This window comes from Haematobia irritans, chromosome 5 (genome assembly GCF_050003625.1).
Source record: "Haematobia irritans isolate KBUSLIRL chromosome 5, ASM5000362v1, whole genome shotgun sequence".
Classification (NCBI taxonomy): domain Eukaryota; kingdom Metazoa; phylum Arthropoda; class Insecta; order Diptera; family Muscidae; genus Haematobia; species Haematobia irritans.
In genome coordinates this window covers 16,698,205-16,721,743 of record NC_134401.1, presented here as the reverse complement: position 1 = coordinate 16,721,743, position 23,539 = coordinate 16,698,205, and the positions used below count along the sequence as shown (strand labels likewise).

General features: G+C 26.0%; 1 protein-coding gene across 1 annotated transcript in view; it reads right to left on the bottom strand.

Annotated features, from left to right (window-relative positions):
* Window positions 1-23,539, bottom strand: part of Cpr50Cb (Cuticular protein 50Cb) — a 61,948-nt gene that overhangs the window by 13,052 nt on the left and 25,357 nt on the right. The window contains exon 2 of the mRNA XM_075309581.1: window positions 9,632-9,745. Coding sequence (XP_075165696.1) covers window positions 9,632-9,745 — 114 coding nt within the window. The remainder of the gene's footprint in view (window positions 1-9,631; window positions 9,746-23,539) is intronic.

Genomic DNA, 23,539 nt, shown 5'->3' with positions numbered 1-23,539 from the left:
AAAATATCCAGAACGCATTTTAGAGGATTCTGTTACATCCTAGAAAGGATTTGCCATAAAATCTTCACTATAACATAATTGCGCAATTTGCACTAACTGAGAAGATCACTGACTGGATAGGGAGAGACAAAGTATTTCTAACAACGAATAGGATATGCACACAAAATCCAGACAACATAAGTAGAGATGAAAATAGGTTCCCGCAATGTTCGGCTGCTTTAGACCCGGACAGATCTCAACATGAAATGGATCAACCCTAGGACCGGAAGAGGACTAATCATGTACCACTTTTTTGTACCCCCATGAGTGATATCGATCATATATAATGACCTAGTTCCTTAAATTACCTTCATTTGTCTCATAATCAATACAAAACACCTAAAAAGATGGTTAAATTCACTAGACGCCAATTAATGGGATAATTATCTGTCTATTAATTGTGTATTATTACAATGATAACTTATAATCCTTTTAAATGCAATACTCCCATGTTTTATTTTTGATCACGGGTGCCACAGTTGGAAGAATTCTACCAAAAATGGTAGATTATTTACTGTTTGGTAGATTGGTAGAATTCTTGATGTTTTGCCAAATATTCCACTCCAACTAAGAGGTACTTCACAAATTTTCTATAAAATAAAATTTTGACAAAATATTTCTATAAAATTAAATTTTAACAAAATTTTTTATAAATAAAATTTTGATAAAATTTTCTATAGAAAGAAAATTTTCATAAGAAATAAAATTTTGAGAAAAGTTTTTATAGAAATAAAATTTTGAAACAATTTTCTATTGAAATAAAAATTTTAGAAATTTTTCTATAGAAATAAAATTTTGAAAATTTTTCTATTGAAATAAAATTTTGAGAAAATTTTCTATAGAAATAAAATTGTAACAAAATTTTCTATTGAACTAAAATATTCAGTTATTCAGTTACCACATTGGTGAACTTCTCTCTTGTCACTGATTGCTGCCCGATTCCATGTTAAGCTCAATGACAAGGGACCTCCTTTTCATAGCTGAGTCCGAACGGAAGTGAAACCACTTAGAGAAGCTTTGAAACACTCAGAAATATCACCAGCATTACTGAGGTGGGATAATCCACCGCTGAAAAACTTTCTTGTGTTTGGTCGAAGTAGGAATCGAACCCACGACCTTGTGTGTGCAAGGCGGTCAAGCCTTGCACAACTGTGGCTCCCTTCTTTTAAATTAAATTTGATCAAAATTTTCTACAGAACTTAAATTTTGACAAAAGTTTCAACAGAACTAAAATTTTACAAAATTTTTTATAACAAAAAATTTTTTTGAGAAAATTTTCTATAGAAATACAATTTTGAGAAAATTTTCTATAGAAATAAAATTTTTAGAAAATATTCTATAAAAATAAAATTTTGAGAAAATTTTCTGTAGAAATAAAATTTGGACAAAATTTGCTATAGAAATAAAATTTTGACAAAATTTTCTATAATAAATAAAATTATGAGAAAATTTTCTAAAGAAATAAAATTTTAGAAAAATTGTCAATGAAATAAAATTTTGAAAAAATCTTCCATAGAACTAAAACTCTGACAAAATTTTTTCTAGAAATAAAATTTTGACAAAATTTTCTATAGAATAAAATTTTGACAAAATTTTCTATAGAAATAAAATTTTGAGAAAATTTTCTATAGAAATAAAATTTTAGAAAAATTGTCCAAGAAATAAAATTTTGACAAAATTTTCCATAGAACTAAGACTTTGACAACATTTTTTATAGAAATAAAATTTTGACAAAATTTTCCATAGAACTAAAACTTTGACAAAATTTTTTATAGAAATAAAATTTTGACAAAATTTTCTATAGAAATAAAATTTTGAGAAAAATAAAATTTTGAGAAAATTTTCTATAGAAATAACATTTGGACAAAATTTGCTATAGAAATAAAATTTTGACAAAATTTGCTATAGAAATAAAATTTTGACAAAATTTTCTATAGAAAAAAAATTTTGACAAAGTTTTCTATATAAATAAAATTTTGACAAATTTTTCTTTAGAAATAAGATTTTGAGAAAATTTTCTATAAAAATAAAATTTTGACAAAATTTTCTATAGAAATAAAATTTTGACAAAATTTTGTATAGAATTGAAATTTTGAAAAATTTTGTATAGAAAAAAAAATTTGACAAATTTTTCTATAGAAATAAAATTTTAAGAAAATTTTCTATAAAAATAAAATTTTGACAAAATTTTCTTTAGAAATAAAATTTTGACAAAATTTTCTATAGAAATAAAATTTTCACAAATTTTTCTATAGAAATAAAATTTTGAGAAATAAAATTTTAACAAAATTTTCTATAGAAATAAAATTTTGAAAAAATTTTCTATAGAAATAAAATTTTGACAAAATTTTCTATAGAAATAAAATTTTAGAAAAATTGTCCAAGAAAGAAAATTTTGACAAAATTGTCCATAGAAGTAAAATTTTGACAACATTTTTTATAGAAATAAAATTTTGACAAAATTTTCCACAGAACTAAAATTTTGACAAAATTTTTTATAGAAATAAAATGTTGACAAAATTTTCTATAGAAAATTTTCTATAAAAATAAAATTTAGACAAAATTTTCTATAGAAATAAAATTTTCTATAGAAATAAAATTTTGAGAAAATTTTCTATAAAAATAAAATTTTGACAAAATTTTCTATAGAAATTAAATTTTTTACAAAATTTTGTATAGAATTAAAATTTTGAAAAATTTTGTATAGAAATAAAATTTTGACAAATTTTTCTATAGAAATAAAATTTTGAGAAAATTTTCTATCGAAATAACATATGGACAAAATTTGCTCTAGAAATAAAATTTTGACAAAATTTGCTATAGAAAGAAAATTTTGACAAAATTTTCTATAGAAGTACAATTTTGAGAAAATTTTCTATAGAAATAAAACTTGGACAACATTTTCTATAGAAATAAAATTTTGACAAAATCTTCTATAGAAATAAAATTTGGACAAAATTTTCTATAAAAATAAAATGTTGACAAAATTTTCTATAGAAAAAAATGTTGACAAAATTTTCTATAGAAATAAAATTTTAACAAAATTTTCAATAGAAATAATTTTGTTTAAAAATTTTCTATAGAAATAAAATCTTTCAAAATATCTTCTCCAAATTTTTTTGTTGATTATGTTTGGCTCGAGTGACAACCGTGCTTATGTTCCCTTCCAATCTCGTTAGATTTCCCTACCTATAGTTTTTGTTGTTCCAAAACTTTAGTACTACAAATTCACTTTTCAATCCAATAACCTATTCACTTCACAGTGGTGGCCTAAGGAGAACAATGGAGTCCGGAAAGGAACATTGTGAAATGTATTGTATACATAGTTCTTTGCTTCCCCTTTAACCCCTTCTGATCACAATTGTAGTACATTTGAATATTGTTTTCGTTTCTATAGGCCATTGTAATGTTGGAATAGTGAGTCAACTTCAGTTGGTGTTGAGGAAAGTACGAGAGTCTGAAGTAACTTTCCATCCATCACAACACATTCTTCGCTCTTCTAGTTATTGCTTTCATTATTAGGTCATTAATATTTAGCGTAAGACTGAAACACAAGAACAGGAAAGTAGGGAAAGAGGAAATTCGATGTTGTATACAAGTCAGGTGTTTTATAGGTTAAAGAGGATGTACTGTGGCAATTTGTTTAGGTTTTGTTGAGTTCATATGACCCACTATTGAGTATATTTTAACACCCTACAATTTAAGAATAAAAACTTAGCTTAACATTTGAAAAAAAAAAAATAATAATATAATAGTACAAAACTAATAGTGCAACATTTTCAAAATTTGTTGCAAAATATGATTTAACTTTTAAATCGTTTGTATTTAGGATAACTCACAATATTGCTAATTCGGAAAAAAGTTAATATCGGTTCCGTCAGGTTTTAGTAGAACCCTTTCTGAAAAATTTTCAGCCTTCTGGATTAAGATCAAGATTGTTAAGATTCAGTAAAATCTAACCAAAACTTATATTTCATAATTATCAAAAACCCAAGTAGCGAATGACAGTTTCGAATATTATGCAGGACTTTCTATATACTTCATTATTATTACCTCGAACTTAGTTAGAAAAACGTTGCACTTACTGACTTACAATAAACAAATAGGTTAACAGCAAAACATGAAAGTCGTTCAGTCGTTTAGTCATTCAGACATCAGTGCAACAGCTACAGTTGCTGCTGCAAAATCATGACCAATAAGAGTAACAACAACCCAAAATGTTACCAACATTTTATTCACTTCGTTTATTTGCTGAAGTGTGGTTATGTTTTTTTTTGGCCAACGTTTCCCTGATGATACCATGTTTAATATTGGTATGTCTGTTTAACTTTATGTTTTTTTCATTTATTCATTTGGTGTGGTTCAAATACTCGATGTTATGGTTATTTAAGTAATTGCTACAAAAAAAATTTCTGTAAGTTCAGTCATTCTGGAATACAGCTATGATTGTAACATTTTGAGGGAATTTTTTGTTGCTTTGTTTTGAAACGATGATATTGATTTATGATTATTTTGAAAGTTTTTTGTTTGAAAGTTTTAACACTGTTAGGGGCAATTACTTTACGAGCATGAGATCGAAATTATTTTTGAAGACAATTTTATTGGTAATTAGGATATCAAAGGTATAAAGACATTTTATGAGTTTCGTGATATGTCAAAATTTCGATGTAGTTGCCATAAAGGGGCCAAAGAAAACAATTCGAGTGTTGTCGAATACAAGTGGGGTGAGAGTGATCATAACTTCTTGAGGGTTTGTTAACCTATTATAGAGTAATTTTCTATAGAAATTGAAATTTTGAGAAAATTTCCTAAGTAATGGAATTTTGACAAAATTTTATATAGAACTGAAATGTCGAGAAAATTTCCTATAAAAATTAAATTTTGATAAAATTTCCCACAGAAATGAAATTTTGAGAAAATTTCTTATAAAAATCTAATTTTGACAAAATTTACTAAAGAAATAAAATGTTGACATGAAATTTTGTCAAAATCTAATTTTGACAAAATTTCCCATAGAAATGAAATTTTGAAAAAATTTCCTATATAGAAATTAAATTTTGAAAAAAATTTTATAAAAAGGAAATTTTGACAAAATTTTGTATAGAAATGAAATGTTGAGAAAATTTCCTATGAAACGAAATGAAATTTTGACAAAATTTTGTAAAGAAATGAAATTTTGAAGAAATTTCCTATGAAAATGAATTTTTGAAAAAAATTAAATTTTGACAAAATTTCTTATATATTGAGTTTTCGACAAATTTTCCTAGAGAAATGAAATTTGGACAAAATTTTAGAAATGAAATTTTGACATAATTTCCTATAGAAATGAAATTTTGACAAAATTTCCTACAGAATTGAAGTTTTGACATATAAATGAATTTCCGACAAAATTTCCTATAGGAATGCTATTTTGAAAAAATTTCTTATAAAAATGCAGTTTTGATAAAAATTCCTTTGGAACTGAAATTTTGATAAAATTTCCCAAACAAATGAAATTTTGATAAAATTTGATATAGAAATGAAATTTTGAAAAAAATTCCTATAGAAATGAAATGTTGACAAAATTTCCTACAGAATTGAAGTTTTGACATATAAATGAATTTTCGACAAAAATTCCTATAAAAATGCTATTTTGAAAAAATTTCTTACAAAAAGGCAGTTTTGATCAAATTTCCTATAGAAATTAAATCTTGAGAAAATTTCCTATAAAACTGAAATTTTTAGAAAATTTCCTATAGAAACGAAATTTTGAGAAAATTGCTTAAAGAAATGAAATTTTGACAAAGTTTTCTATGGAAATGATATTTGTTAAAAATTCCTATAGAATTAAATTTTGACAAAATTTCCTATAAAACGGAAGTTTTGAGAAAACTTCCTATAGAAATGAAATTTTGAGAAAATTTCGTATAAAAATGAAATTTTGAGAAAATTGAAATTTTTAGAATATTTCCTAAAGAAATGATAATTCGAAGAAAATTCCTATAGAAACGAAATTTTAAAAAAATTTCTTAAAGAAATGAAATTTTGACAAAGTTTTCTATGGAAATGATATTTTGAGAAAATTTCCTATAAAACGGAAGTTTTGAGAAAACTTCCTATAGAAATGAAATTTTGAGAAAATTTCCTATAGATATGAAATTATAACAAAATTTCCTATAGATATTATTTTGAATATGTAGAAATCAAAATATTGACAAATTTCCTAAAGAAACGAAATTTTAACAACATTTTTTATAGAAATGATATTTTGAGAAAATTTCCTATAAAAATGCTATTTTGAAAAAATTCCTTATAAAAATGCAGTTTTGATCAAATTTCCTATAGATGTGAAATCTTGAGAAAATTTCATATAGAAATGAAATTTTGAGAAAATTGAAATTTTTAAAAAATTTCCTATAGAAATGATATTTCAAAGAAAATTCCTATAGAAACGAAATATTGAGAAAATTTCTTAAAGAAATGAAATTTTGACAAAGTTTTCTATGGAAATGATATTTTGAGAAAATTTCCTATAGAATTAAATTTTGACAAAATTTCCTCTAAAACGGAAGTTTTGAGAAAACTTCCTATAGAAATGAAATTTTGAGAAAATTTCCTATAGATATGAAATTATAACAAAATTTCCTATAGATATTATTTTGAATATGTAGAAATCAAAATATTGACAAATTTCCTAAAGAAACGAAATTTTAACAAAATTTTTTTTATAGAAATGATATTTTGAGAAAATGAAATTTTGAGAAAATGTCCCATGAAAATGAAATTTTGAGAAAATTTTCTATACAATTGAAATTTTGGCACAATTTTTTATATAAAAAAATCGACAAAATTTCCTATAGAAATTAAATTTCTTAAAAGGAAAGTTTGTCAAAATTTTTTATACAAGTGAAAACTTTAATACAAATGAAATTCGACAAAATTTACTATAGAAATGAAATTTTAACAAAATTTCCTACGGAAATACAATTGTAACAAAATTCCTATAGAAATTTCCTATAGAAATGCAATTTTGACAAAATTTCTTAGAAAAATGCAGTTTTGATAAAATTTCGTATAGAAATGAAATCTTGAGAAAATTTCCTATAGGAATGGTATTTTGAGAAAATTAAAATTTTGAGAAAATTTCTTATTGAAATGAAATGAAAATTGCAGAAAATTTACTATAGAAATGAAATCTTGAGAAAATTTCCTATAGAAATGAAATTTTGAGAAAATTGAAATTTGTAGAAAATTTCCTATAGAAACGATATTTTGAAGAAAATTCCTAAGAAATGAAATTTTGAGAAAATTTCTTATAGAAATGAAAATTGCAAAAAATTTACTATAGAAATGAAATTTTGCTAACATTTTCTTTATAAATGATATTTTGGGAACATTTCTTATAGGAATTGAATTTTGACAAAATTTTCTATGAAACTGAAGTTTTGAGAAATTTTCCTATAGAACTTATTTTGAATATGTAGAAATGAAAATATTGACAAATTTTTTAAAGAAACGAAATTTTAACAAAATTTTTTATAGAAATGATATTTTGGGAAAATTACCTATAGAAATGAAATTTTAGAAAACGTCCTATGAAAATGAAATTTGGAGAAAATTTGAGAAGTGCAAATGAAATTTTGGCACAATTTTTTATATAAATAAAATTTCGAAAAAAAAAAATTTCTATAGAAATTAAATTTTGCTAAAATGAAATGTTGTCAAAATTTTTTATACAAACGAAATTTTGACAAAACTTTCTATAAGAAATGACATTTTGTCAAAATCTTTTATACAAATGAAATTCGACAAAATTTCCTATAGAAATGAAATTTTAACAAAATTTCCTACGGAAATAAAGGGTGATTTGTTAAGAGCTTGATAACTTTAAAAAAAAAAAAACGCATAAAATTTGCAAAATCTCATCGGTTCTTTATTTGAAACGTTAGATTGGTCCATGACATTTACTTTTTGAAGATAATTTCATTTAAATGTTGACCGCGGCTGCGTCTTAGGTGGTCCATTCGGAAAGTCCAATTTTGGGCAACTTTTTCGAGCATTTCGGCCGGAATAGCCCGAATTTCTTCGGAAATGTTGTCTTCCAAAGCTGGAATAGTTGCTGGCTTATTTCTGTAGACTTTAGACTTGACGTAGCCCCACAAAAAATAGTCTAAAGGCGTCAAATCGCATGATCTTGGTGGCCAACTTACCGGTCCATTTCTTGAGATGAATTGTTCTCCGAAGTTTTCCCTCAAAATGGCCATAGAATCGCGAGCTGTGTGGCATGTAGCGCCATCTTGTTGAAACCACATGTCAACCAAGTTCAGTTCTTCCATTTTTGGCAACAAAAAGTTTGTTAGCATCGAACGATAGCGATCGCCATTCACCGTAACGTTGCGTCCAACAGCATCTTTGAAAAAATACGGTCCAATGATTCCACCAGCGTACAAACCACACCAAACAGTGCATTTTTCGGGATGCATGGGCAGTTCTTGAACGGCTTCTGGTTGCTCTTCACTCCAAATGCGGCAATTTTGCTTATTTACGTAGCCATTCAACCAGAAATGAGCCTCATCGCTGAACAAAATTTGTCGATAAAAAAGCGGATTTTCTGCCAAATTTTCTAGGGCCCATTCACTGAAAATTCGACGTTGTGGCAGATCGTTCGGCTATTCATGATGAAATGTCAAAGCATACTGAGCATCTTTCTCTTTGACACCATGTCTGAAATCCCACGTGATCTGTCAAATACTAATGCATGAAAATCCTAACCTCAAAAGAATCACCCTTTACAATTGTGACAAAATTCCCATAGAAATTTCCTATAGAAATGCAATTTTGACACAATTTCTTATAAAAATGCAGTTTTGATAAAATTTACTATAGAAATGATATTTTGAGAAAATTGAAATTTTGAGAAAATTTTTATAGAAATGAAAGTTGCAGAAAATTTTTATAGAAATGAAATTTTGACAAAATTTTCTATACAAATGATATTTTGAGAAAATTTCCTATAGGAATTAAATTTTGACAAAATTTCCTATAGAAATAAACTTTTGACAAAATTTCCTGTAGAAATGAAATAATGACAAAATGTTCTATTAAAGTGAAATTTGAAAAATTTTTTATATAAATGAAATTTCATCAAAGCTTCCTATAGGAATTAAATATTGAGAAAAAATCCTACAGAAATAAAATTTAAAAAAAAAATTATAGAAATAAAATTTTGACAAAATGTTTTATATAAATGAAATTTCGACAAAAATTATAGAAATAAAATTTTGACAAAATGTTTTATATAAATGAAATTTCGACAAAATTTAAATTTTCAGAAAATTTCCTATAGATTTTGAGAAAATTTGCTATATAAATTAAATCTTTAAAAAATTTTAAATTTTGACATAATTGTTTATATAAATGAAATTTAGACAAGATTACCTATAGAAAAAAAATTGACAAAATTCCCTATAGAAACGAAATTTTGGCAAAATTTCCTCCAACACAAATACATATAGTTTATGAAAAGTTGTAATTTTCAAAATTGTTAACTAATATCTCTTAATGGGTCACCGTTTTATCTTCTGCATATTTTTATTTTCTCGAAAGTACTTACGAATGGCTTATTTGGTCCTGGATAATCATAACCATTTTGTTTGGGTGGTAAATATTGATTTGAACCAGGTGGTATTTGAGCATATACACATGCTAGTCCAATAACTGATATACTCTGTAATTAAAAAAAAAAACATATAATTAATTAATATTATTTATTATGGCTGTATTTATCTTTTTATACAATTATATTTTTATTATTTTTATTAATAATAGTAATTATACACAACTATAAAGTATTAATAGATGTTACCATGTTACTCGATTATGTTACTATTGATTACATATAGTATTTCAAATACATTTGCTATGAATACAACAATTGTAGTTTGTAAGAAAATTACATTAATCAAAGTTAGAATTTAACCTTCATAGTGATTTTTCCGTTTTAATTATGACAATGGTAAATGCATGGATGGAAATGAATAAAATATTTAAGAATTGTATGTAAATGATATATGAATGAAAATTTGGGAATGGGTAGATTTAACAATATGCAGAGAAGGATTATGAGCACTTCAAATATGGTTCAAAAGCAAAATCTTTTTTGTTTTGGACGAGAAACATGGAAAAAGTTCGCCACAAAATGTTGTTTTGCTTGTCGAAATCAGATACATAATTTTCGAGAAAGAAAACATGGTTGCGACAAATATATTGCGTGAACCCCATCCAAACATTTTGCTCTTGAAACATGTTTGAAGTGATCATTTTCCTTTTCAGTATTTTTTTTTTCAAGGTACTTCTACATTTTCCCACCTACCAAAATTCTATAAAAATTAAAAATGCTTTGATTCCTGCTATTTGGATATCAGTTTCATCATATGCCTATTGAAATACCTCAACATAAATAAACACTATCTAGAGGGAAATAATAAAAACTCCATTCTTCAATCATCATCATCATCATCACTAAATCATTGATTGATGATCTCAACTAACGAAATTTTATTTTTGCATGGATGCAATGCAACTGAAACTGTGACCAACATGAAATGACAACGAAAATGTTGTCAATTAAAACAATGAACGTGAAAGATTATCATGGATGCACAGATAAATTAGCAAATTCCAATCGTATTTCATTGGAATTTAAATCGGTGCACAACAGCGATTAAATGTTCTTTTTGTTTTTACGATTTTAATTAAACTTAAGCTAAAAATCTGTCTGCATATACAACATTAAATTTTTAATAATTTCAAATGTTGCAGTTGGCTTAAAATGGGTAACATCTCTTGATTTGCCTGTGTTCTCAATCTAAATTATTGCCATTTGAGATGCCCTTTTAAAAAACTAACGCTTCTTTTTTTCTGTCTCCCTGAACTGAATGGTTGTTTTAGTTGTTTCAATTTCATTTTGGCTAACAAAAGCTTTGGAGTATACTGTGAAAAGACAAGAAAATAAATAAAAACTCAATGCTTAAAATCAGACAAAAATTCTAATAAAAGCTTGCACCTGCAAGCGATTTTTAGCAGTTCTCCCTGTCGATCCGTCCGTCCGTCCGTCCATCCTTCCGTTTGGCCGTCTCATTGTATTGCCGGCGTTTGACTAGCTTGTTTGAAAAACTTTTCTCGTTTTCAGTTTTAGTTCTTGTATTCGATATTGTTTAGCATTGTAAATGATTCTGTTAGTGTTGTCAGCCTGTTTTTTTTTCTGTTGCTGGTATATGTTGCTTTTAGTATTTGTTGCTCCCAAAGTACCATTTAGTTTTTAATGTCAATTGTGATTTTAATCATTTTCAGGTGAGTTTAATTTTTTGTTGTTTGGTTTTTAAATTTTTGTTAGTATTTTGTTATTATTTTGGCAAATTTTAATGATTGTGTATATTGTTTCTGGAGGACTTTTTGTTGGTTTTTACTGCTGTGTTTTTTTTTTTCGAACACTGCTCTAGGTTATGTGGGAGAACAATAGCTTTAAGTGCTAACTGATAAACTTTTAGAAGTTGTTGAGTGTTGACTGTTGATTTTTAAAATTTGTAGGTTTTGCAGGAGGAAGAGGAGTTTAAGTTTACCATAAATGTGTAGATCAATTTATGGGAATCGATGGTTTTATACAAGCCCATAAAAAAAACATGATTATAAAATTGGATAGGTTTTCGGATAAGATTTTCACTGTGATCATATTCGCCTTGTGAAGATCGAAATTTTATTTCTATAGAAAATTTGAAAACAAAAAATTTCTTTTCTATAGGAAATTTTCTGTAAATTGCATTTCTGTATGATATTTTTTTGAAAATTTCGTTTGTATAAAATTTTGTGGAAATTTTTGGAAATTTTTTTTCCTATAGGAATTTTCCTCAAAATTTCATTTATATAGGAAATTTTCTCCAAATTTCATTTTTATAGAAATTTTTACTCAAAATTTCATTTCTATAAAAAATTTTGTCCAAAATTTCATTTGTAGAAAACTTTTTCGGAAAATTTCATTTCTAGAGGAAATTTTACTGAAAATTCCATTTCTATAGGAAATTTTCTGAAACTTTCATTTCAATAGAAAATTTTCAGTAAATTTAATTTCTTTATGAAATTTTCAGAAAATTTAATTTCTTTAGGAAATTTTCAGAAAATTTAATTTCTGTAGGAAATTTTCTAAAAATTTCATTTCTGTAGGAAATTTTCTGAAAATTTCATTTCTATAAGAAATTTTCTGAAAATTTCATTTTTATGGAAAATTTTTCAAAATTTCATTTCTATAGGAAAATTTTCAAAATTTGATTTCTATAGGAAATTTTTCATAATTTGATTTCTATAGGAAATTTTTCAAAATTTCATTCATATAAGAATTTTTCTCAAAATTTCATTTTATAGGAATTTTCTGAAAATTTCATTTTAACAGGAAAATTTCATTTCTATAGGAAATTTTCTGAAAATTTAATTTCAATATGAAGTTTTTAGAAAATTTCATTTTTATAGGAAATTTTCTGAAAAGTTAATTTCTATAGAATTTTTTTTTTTCTGAAATTTGAAATTTTCTGAAATTTTCTGAATTTTCTGAAAATTTCATTTCTATAGGAAATTTTCTGAAATTTTTATTTATTTAGGAAATTTCCAGAAAATTTCGTTTATATAGGAAATTTTTGGACAATTTCATTTCTATAGGAAATTTTCTGAAAATTTGGTTTTTATTTTTTTTTCATAGGAAATTTTCTGAAAATTTCATTTCAATAGGAAATTTTACGATAATTTAATTTCTATAAAAAATGTCTCAAAATTCCATTCCTATAGGACATTTGAAAATTTAATTTCTATGGGAATTTTTCGGAAAATTTCATTTCAATATGAAATTTGTAGAAAATTTCATTTCTATAGAAAATTTTCTGGTAATTTCATTTCTATAGGAAATTTTTTGAAAATTTCACTTCAATATGAAATTTTTAGAAATTTTCAATTCTATAGGACATTTTCTAAACATTTCATTTTTATAGGAAATTTTCTGAAAATTTCATTTCTATATGAAATTTTTAGAAATTTTAATTTCTAAAGGAAATTTTCTGAACACTTCATTTTTATAGGAAATAATTTGAAAATTTCATTTTTATAGAAAATTTTTTGAAAATTTCATTTCTTTAGGAAATTTTCTGAAAATTTTATTTTTTTTTAGAATAGTGTCTCAAAATTTAATTTCTTTAGAAAATTTTTATCAAAAATCCTTTTTTATAAGAAATTTTATCAAAACTTCATTTTTATACGAAATATTCTCAAAATCTTCGGAAGGTATTTAAAGAAATTGTTCTCAAGATATAATTTTTATAGAAAATTTTCTCAACATTTCATTTCATGGGAATTTTCTGAAAATTTCATTTTAACAGGAAAATTTCATATTTCCTGAAAATTTGATTTCTATAGAAATTTTTCTGAAAATTTCATTTCTATAGGAATATTTAAGAAATATATAAGAAATTTTCTATAGAATTTAAATTTCTATAGAAAATTTTTCAAAATTTCATTTCTATAGGAAATTTTTTAAAATTTGATTTCTATTAAAAATGTTCTCAAAATTTCATTCCTATACGACATTTCCTGAAAATTTGATTTCTATTGGAATTTTTCTGAAATTTTTATTTCTATAAGAAATTTTCTGAAAATTTCATTTTTATGGAAAATTTTTCAAAATTTCATTTTTATAGGAAAATTTTCAAAATTTGATTTCTATAGTAAATTTTTCAAAATTTGATTTCTATAGGAAATTTTTCAAAATTTCATTCATATAGGAATTTTTCTCAAAATTTCATTTCTATAGGAATTTTCTGAAAATTTTATTTTATTTCTATAGGAATTTTTCTGAAAATTTCATTTCAATATGAAATTTTTAGAAAACTTCATTTCAAAGGAAATTTTCGGAAAATTTAATTTCTATAGAAAATTTTCTGGTAATTTCATTTCTATAGGAAATTTTTTGAAAATTTCACTTCAATACGACATTTTCTAAACACTTCATTTTTATAGGAAATAATTTGAAAATTTCATTTTTATAGAAAATTTTTTGAAAATTTCATTTCTTTAGGAAATTTTCTGAAAATTTTATTTTTTTTAGAATAGTGTCTCAAAATTTAATTTCTTTAGAAAATTTTTATCAAAAATCCTTTTTTATAAGAAATTTTATCAAAATTTCATTTTGATACGAATTTTTCTTAAAATATAATTTTTATAGAAAATTTTCTCAAAAATTCATTTCTATAAGAAATTTTGTCAAAATTGTATTCCTTTCGAAAATTTTATAAAAATTTCATTTCTATAGGAAATTCTATGGGAAATAAAATGTTCATACTACTTTTTGTTATTGATCATCTTTTTGTGGAACCTATTTTTCCACAATCTGTATGAATTTTGATACAAAGAGTTTTTATACTTAGTAGTTATTAAGCTTTAACTAAATTTCAGGCCTGATAAAATTAACATTAAGATAATTAACTTTAGATAAGGTCATAGGTAATAGTGTAAAACAGTATTTCGTCGTTCACATACTACGTTATAAGGTTGCTAGCCTCCTACCTCTAGTTTTCCAGTTTATGAAGCCATAAGGTACTACTCACTCGCCTGGATTCAAAATTAGGTGAGATCTTCCCAGCCACCTCATTGTGAGATTTGCATCTGTTAATCGTGGATTTCGAAATAAGGAACATGAAGGTAGACACAAATCGTCTAATTTTATTTTCCCTATATCTTAGCACGACTATTAGAGAATTCTTATATCATAGGAATAATAGATCTACAACTGCTTAAAACCTTCCTCATGTTTTTCGGGGTTTTGTATGACTTTTCGTTTTTTTTTGGTAAATTAAATATTCCTCAAAAAAGAATATTCCAAAATGTTTGCTTTTTTGCATATGATCTTACTTATTAAAAATCCATCACGCAAATTTTAATTGGTCAATAAGTCTTTTAGCAATAAATACTCACAAAGTAGGCAATAAAATAACACACTTGATTGTATCATAAATTTTTAATTCATTCCATAATGCTCAATAATTCACATTGTGATAATCTTTGAGTGTACCTTGTCATCACTTAGGATTTATTTTGCATGTTTACACGTAATTCAAACAATTTATGATTTATGATCATAATCATTCGAGTAGATAGTCAATACTATACCGTAATTGAATGACCAATTAAATGTTATAGATAATCTAAGAAGCTAATAGAAAAATACGCACCAAATAATTGTCAATTAAAAGAAGTAATGATTTTAGCTTAATAATAAAATTTTTTCGATATTATATCGACAAGAATAACAAAAATTTTTTTAATTTTCATAATTATTTGCCAATTAAAATAGTTGAATCAACAGGCCTCACAACAGGAATGAAAACAATTGAATGTACAAAAAAATTAAATCCTAAACCATATACTCCATGATAAAATATCATATTTATAATTTTTAACATTTCCACTATACGATAAATATCTTTTTTATGTTTGTTGTCTGCTGTTAAAGTTTTTGCTAGCGGTGCATGTCATTTATACATTTATTTATTTTGTTTGGAGTCAACTTTTTGAAAGACAATGAAACAATCGAGCAGCTAACTACTGACTGCACTACCATATCCATCGCTCTTTTGGTCTCAACTATAACCAGACCCGTATTTTTGTGTTAGATTTTTCTATAAGTTTCCAAAGTTCTGATGATAACTCTTAACATGTTACTCCTCTTATTAAATGTGGTAGTTAAATGATAATATTTGTTATAGTAAAAATTGGGTAAACTCACACTATTTGATGCAACTGTTTTATATCGGGTTGCAAAGCAGAGTCTTCGTTATAGTAAAGTGGAATGAGAAATTGAAAATGACTGCTGTTATGGAATTTAATAGGAATGCTATTCTACAATAATATAATTTGAAGAAACCTCTTATAGGATTGAAAACTTCTTATGGGATGGAAAAATTTTCAATAGATATTAAATTTTCTCGAAGCTTTGAAAACATTTCCTTAAAAAGATTTTTGTGACAATTTCGCCAATATTTCCTATAGAAATAAAATATTTTATAAAATTTAATATAGAAATGAAATTTTGAGAAAAATTTCTCCAGAAATAAAATTTAAACGACACTTCCTATAGAAATGAAAATTCTCCACAAATCCTATAAAAATGAAATTTCTAGGAAATTTTCTATAAAAATTAAATTTTGAGAAAAGTTCCTATAGAAATAAAATTTCGAGGAAATTTTCTATAGAAATAAAATTTTGAGAAAATGAAATTTCGGGAAAATTTGTTTTAGAAATAAAATTTTGAGAAAATTTTCTAAAGAAATGAAATTTGACAAACTTTCCTGTAGAAATGTAATTTTGATAAAATTTTCTATAGAAATGAAATTTTGACAAAAATTCCTATAGGAATAAAAATAATAAATAATAAAATAAATTTTCACAAAATTTCTCATACAATAGAAAATTCTCTAGAAATCCTATACTAATGAAATTTTGGGAAAATTTTTATAAAAATGAAGTTTTGACAAAAATTCCAATAGAAATTAAATTTTCACAAAATTTCCTATAGAAATGAAATTGACAAAATTTCCTATAGAATTGAAATTGTGACAAAATTTCTATAGAAATGAAATTTTGAAAAAATTTCCTATAGAAATGAAATTTTGACAAAATTCCTATAGAAATGAAATTTTGACAAAATTTCTATAGAAATGAAATTTTGATAAAATTTTCCAGATATGAAATTTTGACAAAATTTACTACGATATGATATTTTGACAGAAATGAAATTTTGACAAAATTTCCTATAGAAATGAAAATTTGACAAATTTAGTACAGATATTTTTGACAAAATTTACTATAGAAATGAAATTTTGACAACATTTCCTATAGAAATGAAATTTTGACAACATTTCCTATAGAAATGAAAATTTTCCAAATTTACTACAGATATGAAATTTTGACAAAATTTACTACGATATGATATTTTGACAAAAATGAATTTTTGACAAAATTTCCTATAGAAATGAAAATTTGACAAATTTAGTACTGATATGAAATTTTGACAAAATTTACTATAGAAATGAAATTTTGACAACATTTCCTATAGAAATGAAATTTTGACAAAATTTACTACGATATGATATTTTGACAAAAATGAAATTTTGAAAAAATTTCCTATAGAAATGAAAATTTACCAAATTTAGTACAGATATGAAATTTTGACAAAATTTCCCATAGAAATGAAATTTTGACAACATTTCCTATAGAAATGAAATTTTGACAACATTTCTATAGAAATGAAAATTTTCCAAATTTACTACAGATATGAAAATTTTCCAAATTTACAACATATATGAAATTTTGACAAAATTTACTACGATATGATATTTTGACAAAAATGAAATTTTGACAAAATTTCCTATAGAAATGAAATTTTGACACAATTTCCTATGGAAATGAAATTTGGACAAAATTTCCTATAGAAATGAAATTTTGACAAAATTTCTCATACCATTGAAATTTCTCTAGAAATCCTATAGAAATGAAATTTTGAGAAAATTAACTATAAGAATGAAATTTTGGGAAAATTTCCTATAGTAATGAAATTTTGACAAAATTTCCTATACAAATGAAATTTTCACAAAAATTCCTATAGAAATGAAATTTTGACAAAATTTCCTATAGAAATGAAATTTTCACAAAAATTCCTATAGAAATGAAATTTTCACAAAATTTCCTATAGAAATGAAATTTTGACAAAATTTCTCATGCCATTGAAAATTCTCTAGAAATCCTATAGAAATGAAATTTTGAGAAAATTATCTATAGGAATGAAATTTTGGGAAAATTCCCTATATAAATTAGATTTTAAGAAAATGTCTTATAGTAATGAAATTTTGAGAACATTTTTATAGAAATGAAGTTTTCACAAAATTTCCTATAAAAATGAAGTTTTCACAAAATTTCCTATAGAAATGAAATGTTCACACAATTTCCTATAGAAATGAAATTTTCACAAAATTTTCTATAGAAATGAAATTTTGAGAAAATTTCCTGTAGAATTCTATAAAAATGAAATTTGGACAAATTTTCCTATAGTAATATAATTTTGAGAAAATTTTCTATAGAAATATGGTTTTGACTAAATTTCCTATAGAAATAAAATTATGACAAAATTTCCAATAGAAATTAAATTTTTACAAAATTTTGTTATAGAAAAGAAAATTTGACCAAATTTCCTATGCAACGAAATTTTGACAAGGTTTCCTATAGAAGGGAATTTTGACCCATAATCTAATAAAGCCATTATATGTGTCAATTTTAAGATTTTACTGACTTGATTACGTTCTCTAGTTAGGACAATTTTCATCCTATGAATCGATTTTGCAGACCATTCTAAAGAAGCGTTTTATTTGTTTTTGTTGAATTTATCTATGATTTTGTTGTAATCTTAGTTTTGAAAGTGACTACTTTGTATGATACATATATTTCTTTGGTGTTATATTGCTCTAGTGTAAATGAAATTGTTCTTCCACAGAGAATAAATATTGGTTATTATTTCCTGATTTCATTAATGTTCGATCACTTCAAGGTTTTCGATTTTGTTTCTTTAATGTTAGATAAGAACTAGTTTTAATTAATCTTTACAATTATATTTTTTTATTATGAATCAATTGTTGCCATAGAAGGAAGTATCCATTTGCAAATTCGAAAAAAAACAACGAACAATTTGTAACCCACTGAGCCAAGATTGCAAAAAAACAAAAGACTTAAGCAACGAACACCAAGAGCATGATCCCCCGACACGCCAGAGTAGCATGTGCTGGCTGGTCCATTGATTAGTGTGTGCTTGGCTATTTTTAACAGTAACGGGATAACAAATGATTCAAATATAAATAAATTCCATTATATTAGCTGTTGATATATACACACACACATATTTTGTAGAGATAAAAAAATGTGTGGTATATTATAAAAAAAATATATGGAAAATATTTTCAATAGGTTTTGCTGATGATGTGGCGTTTGGATGGAGATGGCAAATAATTGTCATGTTTTACTTTATCTGCCATTAATCACAATTACATTGGAAACACAACCAAGAGTGTAATAAATAAATATTTCCTATACATATTAGAAAACAAAACGTTTGTTTTGTTTTTACCTTATCTATTGACCCATTGTTGTTGATGTTCAAAACTGATGTCTGTTCAATTCGCAACATATTTATTAACAATTGTTGTAGGAATTTTGTTTTTATATTGCTTTGTACTGGGAAATTAAATGCATGTTTCTACTTGCTGAGATTCTTAGAAACACATGTATAGTTTTAAAATTGAATTTTTAATAGATGTTCGTTCAACAAATCTTGGGATTATCTTTAGTTTGTTTTTGTGTTTTTGTAATGGGATAATTGATTTTCAGATTTTTGCTTTTTTATTCTGAACAAAATTTGTGATGCATGTTTTGTGATATTGACATTATGCCGTATACTTGGGTGGGTTAAACGTTTTTAAACATGTCTGTTAAACTTTTGATCTTACTGTGTAGCATTAATTATTTCCGTTTTCCGATTAAGATTTAATTTTAGCTATTATTTTCACCCATGCTTTTCGTAAGTATTTGTCTAGAAAACATAAAAGCAAATTTAAATAGATTTTGTTACTTTGATAATGCCCGATTCCTATGTAATGTATTTTTAATTACAATATACGAAATCAACTTTTTATGTAATTACTTATAGACTTAGGTCATTTGGCGAAAGGCTTTTGTAAAAAATTCCGTTCATTCGCTCAATAATGAGGTGTTGAAAAAGTTAAGGCATTTTACTGTTAATAGATAGCTATTAAAAAACTAAATGCTGTAATTTTAGCTAATTGATTAGGGGAACAAGATAAATTGTGATACATAATTAGTTATGGATAAATGAATCTTGGGAATTAAAAAAGGAACGGCGATTGAGTCTTCTGGAAAATACGAATTCGGGATGCTCATGGAGAGTGAGAATAGTGGATGCTTAAAAAGTCGCATGTGAGGAACTGTTGGGGCCATTTGATTATAGCTTGGTACCAAAAATCAAGGGAACGAATTAAAAATAAAGCAACTTTTACTAACAGATGGAGGGACGGATATTGCCAAATCGAAACTGGAATTCACTTCGATATATAGATTGGGAACTCGGAGAAGTTGAAGAAAGTAGTTTTGATTTTTTTAAGGGATGAATTCCTCTCAAGCCACCAATGAAATTCGTAAAGTTGAAGGAGACGATAATGTATCACCCGAAACACCCGATTAACTTTCTAGAAGGAGTATTGTATGATCCATTTTTAAGGCGGCTATATTAAAAGAGAATCGTAGTTTCCTCTATACACTCTTTGAAATATTGGCTTGTTTACGATATATTCTAATTGTGAGTGGTGGTTAAAGTTCTCGTGGCAGTAAGCATACTCCCATTTTTGTTCTCTACTAACATATAAAGAAAAATCTAACTCATTATATAGGAAGTTTGCCCACTACAATCGCCTAAAATGTATATTAAGTACTGCAGCAACACCTACCGTTTAAAGAAGGCGTCTATCGAAACTAAATACTCGAATACTTAAAATGAATCATTAAAGAAAACAAATGTATCTCTTCTACCATCTTAATAAACATGGTAAGTGGCAGCTACAAAAGTCATATCTACCTCAACACCTATCATCTTAGAAGATATCTCAAAAATGTATTACTTGTTTTTGCTGTAATGCTGATGAAGTAGAAGTTTGAAAAACAAAATGCCATAAAAATGAATTCTGACAGGCAGTAGCTACAAGTGGGCGTTGTGCTTAACAAGAATGAAAAAACAAAATACAGCTCGTAAAGCGAAAAGACCATTGAAGAATTTTATGTTCGTTGTTGTTTTTTCCAGATGATGTTTTAGAAAACCATGGAATGTTTAATGAAATCTACATGATTTGGGAGAACTCGAAGATAAATCCAATTGAGACTTCATGCAAAGAAGAAATAAACAAATAAAGACCAATTTTCCTAGGAAAATATTATCTTTTAAATGAAATGATTTTCATAGATAATATAAAACTATGGAAAATTTTATGATATTCGAAGCTTGGACCATGGATTATTACTTCATTATACCTTTTAATGAAAGTGTTGTTTAACGTATATAATATCCAAAATGGATTTGAATCGAACCTATTATTGCCATCCAAAGTTTTTGACTATCCCTTAAAAAATTCGATATTGATTCCGAGCCAAAGATGCGTCTTCTTTAATTTAAAACATTTTTAGGAAGCTCTCATCCCATCGCAGGGGTGTGTATTTGGATGCAGCTCTATCACCAAACTAGGAAAGGTAGGCCCGTACCTCACTTTTCCGATGATAATTTGCTACCGAATTGTTTAGCTCCCTATGCTCCAGTGGGAGTTAAAGGAATAAAATAATAATATCTAGCCTTAAATCTAGGCACATATTATGGACTTTCTTTTAAAAATTTATTTATTAATGCAAGTTTCGATATTATGTAAATTCGGGGTCCTACAATTTAGATTTCACAACTTTTATGTCAACATCTTCTTTAGTGTAAGAACTAGAAAGCTGTTTTTCATTCTAGAGGTAGCGTGATTTCAAAAGATGCAGGGGGGGACGGGTAGATCTATCCACATCTCAAGGAAAAGCTCTGGAAACAGCGAGGCATCTTAAAATTCATTCTTCTAAATCGTAAGTCAGTCCATATGGAGCCTATGTTAGACAAATCAGGCAAATTAAATACCTTTATAAGACAATTCAATTCTTGATTGGTTTATATACCCAGCAAAAAAAAGCGTCTCCAAAAAAGTAGTTAAAAAGGTTCTTTTTGGATCCGGAAGTGATGCAAATTTGGCGCAGACGCGATGAATTTAACATGGGCTTGTCAAAGGACGGATGCCCACCATTTCAACAGCCGTTGCACTGAATTTGAATCACTTTTTAAGGTGTGATCTGAATTCAGTGTTTGGATGTTAATTAAAAAATTTTGTGATATTTTGCCAAATAAATAATTTTTATAATTTTGTATGGTTTTTAATGCATTCTTATGTTTGACTTCAAATATTTTAAAAAATTCACAATTTTTATAGTTCTGCCTTTAGAAGAACTACCAAATTTTTTGGCTTGGTAGTGGAGTCTATAAGTAAGCAGATCGGATGGAATTTGCACCTCCAGGAAGCTCCGAAAATCAAATCTTGGGATCGGTTTATATATAGTATCTAACATCACGTACCAAATTTCAACGGGATGGGATGAAATTTGCTCTTGCAAGAGGCTCCGTAAGTCAAATCTGGGGGCGGTTCATATGGGCCATTTGTAATATAATCCAACATACATCAATAAAAAAATTCTTGTACAAAATTTCAAGTCGATAGCTTGTCCCTTCGTACGGGCGGATAGACATCGCTAGATTGACTCAGAATCTCACCACGACCCAATATTTCGATATGAAATTTAGTATAAAAAGTAACCATTTTTGTGCTCCGTGATTTTCAACTCGAAGACTGAACATAGTACGAGCCTTCATATCATAAGAGAGGGGTTCTCCAATAAACTGTCAATTTAAAAAATTTTTGCTGACTCAGACTTATATAAAATTTTTTAATTGAAACAAAAAACAATAACAAAAATTAATAGTATCAATTAATTTTTTAATTGTATCAATTAATCTTTTAACTGATACTATTATTTCTGTGATTGAAGAAATTTCAATTAAAAAATGAATTGGATCACTTAATTTCGTGATTGAATCAGAAAAATTTTATTTTGAGGAAAACAAGTGCGACGTTTTATGTCACCTCAGTTTGACAAAATTTTCTATAGAAATAAAATTTTGACAACATTTTCTATAGAAATAAAATTTTGGTAGATTAATTTTGGCTCGAGTGGCAACCATAATTATGAACCTATATGGACCAATTTTTGTGTGATTGGGGATCGGCTATATATAACTATAGACCGATATGGACCAATTTTGGCATGGTTGTTAGCGGTCGATATGGACCAATTTTTGCATGGTTGCTAGAGACCATATACTAACATCACGTACAAAATTTCACCTGGATCGGAGGCTCCGCAAGTCAAATCTGGGGGTCGGTTTATATGGGAGCTATACATAAAAATGGTCCAATATGGCCCATTTGCAATACCATCCGACCTACATTAATAAGAACTACTTATGCCAAGTTTCAAGTCGATAGCTTGTTTCGTCGGAAGTTAGCGTGATTTCAACAGACGGACGGACATGCTTAGATCGACTCTGAATTTCACCACGACCCAGAATATGTATACTTTATGGGGTTCTAGAGCAATATTTCGATGTGTTACAAACGGAATTACAAAGTTAATATACCCCCCATCCTATGGTAGAGGGTATATAAATATTTTATTAAAAATTTACTTGATTCAACAAATTTTTTAATTGAAATAAAAATTTATAGTATCAATTAATATT